Genomic DNA, 6,626 nt, shown 5'->3' with positions numbered 1-6,626 from the left:
CACACACACACACACCAGCTGCTCCCACTCACTCAAGGGTCAGTGTCTATAATATAATTTTAAACCTGTAGCATCAAACCCTCATCATCCCATTTTCCCTCTATTATTTCCCTTAGTATCTTGGCCTTTTGTTTCCCTTTTCTGAATATTGCATTATTTTGTCTAAAGACTATCCTCTATAAAGTATTTAATCTATAAAGTAATTTGGCACAGAGTTAAATCAATAGATAAACTTGGACAGCATCATAAATTTTGCTATATTTCTAAAATTTATATTGGTCAGGCCAAATATGAATCAACTAAAAATTAGATGAAACAATGAATTTGGCTAAAGGTGCACAATGGAAAATAAAGTGATATAAATCATGAGGATCTCTGTGTACTGCCAAAAAACCCAAGAGGAAGAGAAATTCCACTCAAAATAACTGTAGAATATATAAAATACCTGGGATTTTATCTACCAAGCCATATATCATATTATATTATATTATATATATAATATATATTATAACAACTATGTTAATATAAGAATATTCTTTTTGAACTATCAAAGTTTTAACTTTATAAAGCTAGGGAAAAAATAATAAATCTGGAGAAACAAAAAGTCAAGAATCTCAAAGAAATAATGAAAAAAAAGTAAGAACGAAGTTGATCAGTGGAACAGATTAGACAAACATTACAAAAGCAAACAAACCAAGAAGTTTACTGTTTGTTAAACTCAAAGAACCCAGCTACTATACAGGGGCCAACTCTCTTTTCAATAAAGCCAACTAGAAAGACTGGAAAGCAATCTGGCAAATAATATATCAAAATAAGTTCTGAATAGATATGACTTAAACACAAAAAGTGACATCAAAAATTTAGCAAAAAGCAAAGAAACTACCTTTCAATCTATGGATAGGGGAATAGTTCATGACTAAATGAGGGAAAAAGAGGATTACTGGATAAAATGGTCAATTTGGATTTTTAAGATTTTTAAAGTTTTTGCAAAAACAAAACCTGTGCCATTAAAATTGGAAAGGAAACAGGGAATTGGGGAGAAAAAATCTTTGCAACAAGTTTCTTTGATAAAGTTCCCATTTCCAATATGTATAATATACAAATTCAAATTTCTAATAAAGAACCATTCCCAAATAGATATTTGGTCACAGACTATGAAGAGGTAGTTTTCAAAAGAAGAAATCTAAATGATCAACAACCACATAAATTAAAAATGCTCTAAATTACTAATAATCTGATGTAACCTAGCTTACATCCAAAGGTGGGGTATTAGCATTACACGTTGAATATTTTTTCATTTTGTCCTTTTAAAGTCAGATAGTTGTAAAATCTAAGTTTATAAATGCTTAAAAGTAAAACACTCTCTGGATTATATGTTTAAAGTAGTTTTAACAGTTAAATCATTGTAGTAATTCCTCTGCTCTCAATGTTATAAATATTGAAATATATAATGTATTTCCTTACCTGATAGGGACACGGAATGTGATATTCTCTGCAGCGTTCTTGTATCCATGTTGTTTCCCATATGCCACGGTAGGCTTGCTCATAAAAATAGCATCCAATTACAACCAAGAGTGGTACAAGATACAGAATACTGAACACACCAATCCGGATCATGAACTTCACCAACTTGTCTTGATTTTCCTTTTCTAATGGAATCTCAATGCGAACCCTGTTTAAGGATATAATACCAGCTAATAGAAGAGAAACCCCAACTACCACATAGAGGCAGAGGGGAGCCAGAACAAAATATCTCAATGCATCAACATCGTAGAGGCCAACAAAACATACGCCACTGATATTGTCACCTTCAATTTTATTCATAGCTAAAAGAATGATAGTGAGAGTTCCAGGAATGCCCCATGCACTGGCGTGAAAAAGTAATGCTTTCTTCTCAATAGCTTCACTTCCCCACTTTGGCACAGCTGCCAAAAACCATGTGATGGTGAGTATGACCCACCAGACACTGCCAGCCATGGTAAAGAAGTAGAGCACCATGAAGAGCATAGTGCAGGCTTTATTGTGAGACCCTTGTGTCACTGTGGAAGCCTTGTACTGGGCAGGACTAGATGCATTGCAGGCTACTCGGTCCTCAAGCAAAAACCCAATGAAGAAGATTAATGACACCATCATGTAGCAGACAGCATAAAAAATAATAGGCCTTTCAGGATAGCGGAATCTTGTAACATCAATTAAAAAAGTTAAAAAAGTAAACAATGTGGCAGAGAGGCAAATGATGGAAATCAATCCTATAAAATATCGAGCAAATGAAAGTTCTTCTCGTCTAAAGTACATATTTGGACAAGGAGGTGAACAATCACGCACATGAAGAAAAGAATAGCCCAGATCAGGATCAATTTTTAACTCTCGAGGACACCAGAAACCATAGTCTCTTTGAACTGCTACTGGGGCTCCTTCAGTTGGCTCTCCAGCTAAATTCAGATCTACCAGGCGAGGGTAGGGTTCATCACAGTCTGGAAACCTAAGAAGTTTTTAAAAAAAAAAGTATTGTTACTATCTTCTGTTATTTCATAAGTCTAGGTTTGCATAAGACTGTATATTTATTCATTGGGTATCTTGTTTATAATTAAAACAAATATGTCTTTGTCCAAAATAGCCAGATTTCCCATAGGTGTGATTAACTAAATCCAGGAGAATAATATGCTTTTTCAGTCAATATGTATTTCTTATAAAAGTAAATTACATTCTTAAAATAGCTAAGCAAAATCATTAATTGGCACAAAACTACTTAGAAAAGATGAAAGATAGGAGCAAGGAAAGTAGTGTAAAAACAACCTGAAAACTGTCAAGCACTATGCAAGTGAGGTATTATTATTATTTAGAATAAGATTTAAAGAAATACAAGAATCCATATACAATTAAGTACAATTAATTAATGTAATGGGTTTAGGCTTTAGAAGTAGAAAAGCAGATTTTTGCAGACAGACTAAGGGGAAAAGCCTTGGCTGCTAGCCAAGGACATTCTAAATAGAATGAAGGGAAAAAACTGTTTTGCCCTTTGTGGACTCTGGTCAAACTGGGAAAGGGAGAGGGTGTGGATGCCTTTACCTGCCCAGTGAGGAGCCCAAGGAGAGTGGAGTTACCACTGTCAAGGAAGACCTGCCAGGGAAGATCAAGTGAGCAAGAAGATCTAGCTGGGGTGGTGGACATCCCAGTCTGAGACAAGCTCCTTGATTAGCATTTCCTGGATTTACCTTTCTGTGGACCCATTTCCTGTGCCACTAAGAAGAACTGAAGAAGACATGATTTTGTGAGAGACCCCTTTTCCCTTCTAGTCTGTAATAGTCTGATAGTGCAGTGTAGGCTTTAATTGATTCTTCCAGCCCCTGTGTAGTCTCTAGTGTTTAGATTCAGTGACCCCATTAACCCTGACCCCCTATTAGTATTAAAACCTGTAGTTATAAACCCTCCTGTCATTCACTTGCTGGTTTCTCAGATTCCCTGGCTGGGTGGATCAGTGTAGCAGTTAAGGCCCAACTGTTACTCCTGTCAGTTGCCCAAACCATTCATTGAACTTTATTTCCCAGCTTGTCCCCACCTATTGTCCATTCCTACCTCCTACTCACCCTTCTGAACCCAGATAAATATTTAAGTTAACCCCCTGTTTTTCCCCATAAGAGTAATGAATTCATTCATGAATTATTCTGGTAAACTCTTTAATTTAACCCTAGTATTCCTTTGAGGAATAACTCATTTCACCAGACTAAGTCACTCTGAATTTTTCAAAACTTTCACAAGACATACAATCACACCTCAAAAAAGCTTTGAACCAAAGGCCTTTTCCAGTGGCTTCTCTACAGCTTTTGATTAGTCTTATTCTGTTTAGGTTATTAGCTAATGAAAAGGAACATCTTCTCTTGTCTTCCTATCAGCAAGAAGGTCCCTCTAATTCCACTGACTTCTTTATATCTCTCCCTATCTCATGGCAAAGTAAAAAGAGAAAAAATTTAGTATGATCTAGGCGAGTCAACAACTGACTTTTCCCTCTCGGATATAGATTTCCTGTCAGTGGTCTTTCCCAAATTATCTATGTTCTTCTATGGCTTTGTCTTGCTTTTTGCTCTACATCCCTCTTTTGGATTACTCCATATTTTCACTGATTTATCTCCTTCACTTAGCCATATTATTAATTAGTGATATTGTATTACTTTTTTATATTTATTACATAGCACTTCATACTCTCCATTCTCAATAGTAGAAGCAGATGAGTGGGATATTTCCTGTCTTTCTCTTTATATATGTTTAAACTGGGTTTTACTTTTTTTTTTTTTTTTTTTAAATTTTAAACCCTTAACTTCTGTGTATTGACTTATAGGTGGAAGAGTGGTAAGGGTAGGCAATGGGGGTCAAGTGACTTGCCCAGGGTCACACAGCTGGGAAGTGTCTGAGGCCGGATTTGAACCTAGGACCTCCTGTCTCTAGGCCTGGCTCTCAATCCACTGAGCTACCCAGCTGCCCCTGGGTTTTACTTTTGTATCTGCTTGTATTTTAATATGTAATTTTGCCATGGTATTTACTTTCAATGGGTTCTTAATACAAAGTAAGTTGTACTTCTAAGCTTGAAACCACTTAGTGCTGCTAAAATCCCAAGAAACTAAGTCTCTAGAAGTGAAATTACTGCCCTACATCAATAAATACTAATTTTTTCGATTCAGATGATTAAAAAAAAAAAAAGACCAACACAAATAGAAGTGATTTTCTCACCTACTACATTCCATATCTTCTGGCCAAGGAACACCAAACATTTCCATGAGTTTAGAACATTCACTGTATGCTCGCTGACATAGCCTACGACAGGGTAGTGTAACACGTCCATATTCCATACATACGGGAGCATACAGTGCACAGAGAAATGGACGGAAATCTCGGGAACAATCCAGATTCACCATAGGGTGGAATGGCTAGAAAAAAGTTAGAAATTGAATAATTAGATAAAAGTGCCTCATGCCAAAGACTGCCAAAATATTATAGCATTTGTTTCCATTATTAAAATTCCTCTTTTATAGGCAAATTTAATAGAATCATATATCTAGAGCCTGTATGGAGTTCAAAGAGAAACTGATCCTCTCCTTATTTTATAAATTAGGGAACTGAGGTCCAAAAGGGTTATAACTTGTTAAAGTGTGAGCTGGTAAGTGGCAGAGCTGGGATGTATGCCCAGCTTGGTCTTCTAATTCCACATCTGGTATTCTCTGCATTATACCGCATTCCCTTGCCTTTTGTTTTTGAGTTCCTTCTCTGAAAGTATGAACCTAGTTCTCAGGCTTTAAAATTGAAGTAAATAAAGCTAACATTTTAACTTGATATTCAGGAAATTTAGAGGGAGAAAAATAAAAAAACATTTTAAACCATACCAGAACAATCATTACAACCATCAGTATAGGTTCATATTACATACAAGATCTGCACTTTAAAAGCTGATTGTAAACCAAATCCTATTTTCCCTCCTACCTTACATTTCAACATAGGAGACTCCTTATGCCAATTATAGACTGATTTTCAATTGGCAATAACTATTCCACTCTTCTACTCTTAGGTGAAAGTAAATCTTTAAAACAGTACACTATTTAGCATTTATTGCTTCTATATTATTTTCCAACTGTCTTATATGTGTAAAATTGCTCCTCCAACTAGATTGTAAACACTTGGATGTTAGATTATTCTTTCTGCACGTCTCACAAGGTTTGGCATAGCAGGGGTATATGATGCCAAAGAAACCTGTGTTCTAATTCTCATTTGGGCACTTAACTATGACAAGTCATTTCACACTACTTTGACGCTCAGTGATATCACTTGCTTTGCTACTTCATTAGGTTGTTATGTGGAAAGTCCTTTGTAAACTTAAAGAATTCAACGTATTATTATTATTATTATTAAAGTATGCTCTGAAAAAGGGCTTAACTAACTGACCAGAGATGCCTATTTCATAATTCTTTTAAGATGAAGCTTTTTTAAAAAATAAGAATAACCCTACACCAAGATAAATTCAGAATGGATGAATGCTTTGAATATAAAGAAGGAAACTATAAGAAATTTAGGTGAACATAGAATAGTATACCTCTCAGATCTATGGGAAAAGGAAGATTTTAAAACCAAGCAAGAGTTAGAAAAAAATTACAAAATATAAAATAAATAATTTTGATTATATTAAATTTAAAAGTTTTTGTATAAACAAAATCAGAAGGGAAACAACAAACTGGGAAAAAATCTTTATAACAAAAAACTCTGACAGAGGTCTAATTACTCAAATATACAAAGAGCTAAAACAATTACATAAAAAAATCAAGCCATTCCCCAATTGATAAATGGGCAAGGGACATGAATAGGCAATTTTCAGATAAAGAAATCAAAACTATCAATAAGCACATGACGAAGTGTTCTAAACCTCTAATAATTAGAGAAGTGCAAATCAAAACAACTCTGAGGTATAACCTCACACCTAGCAGACTGGCTAAAATGATAGAAGGGGAGAGTAATGAATGTTGGAGGGGATGTGGCAAAATTGGGACATTAATGCATTGCTGGTAAGAGTTGTGAACTGATCCAACTATTCTGGATGGCAATTTGGAACTATGCCCAAAGAGCGATAAAAGATTGCCTGCTCT

The 6,626-nt window shown here is 35.1% G+C and overlaps 1 protein-coding gene across 1 annotated transcript in view; it reads right to left on the bottom strand.

The window, feature by feature from the left end:
- Positions 1-328: 328 nt before the first annotated feature.
- The window catches only part of FZD3 (frizzled class receptor 3), a 30,841-nt gene continuing 24,543 nt past the window's right edge, over positions 329-6,626 (bottom strand). The window contains exons 2-4 of the mRNA XM_044659521.1: positions 4,726-4,922; positions 1,465-2,482; positions 329-382 (exon numbers count right to left, since the gene is read on the bottom strand). Of these exons, the coding sequence (XP_044515456.1) occupies positions 329-382; positions 1,465-2,482; positions 4,726-4,922 (1,269 nt within the window). The remainder of the gene's footprint in view (positions 383-1,464; positions 2,483-4,725; positions 4,923-6,626) is intronic.

Source organism: Gracilinanus agilis, chromosome 2 (genome assembly GCF_016433145.1).
Source record: "Gracilinanus agilis isolate LMUSP501 chromosome 2, AgileGrace, whole genome shotgun sequence".
Taxonomy (NCBI): Eukaryota; Metazoa; Chordata; class Mammalia; order Didelphimorphia; family Didelphidae; genus Gracilinanus; species Gracilinanus agilis.
The sequence above is the reverse complement of the archived record's forward strand: the minus strand, read 5'-3'. Positions and strand labels throughout refer to the sequence as shown.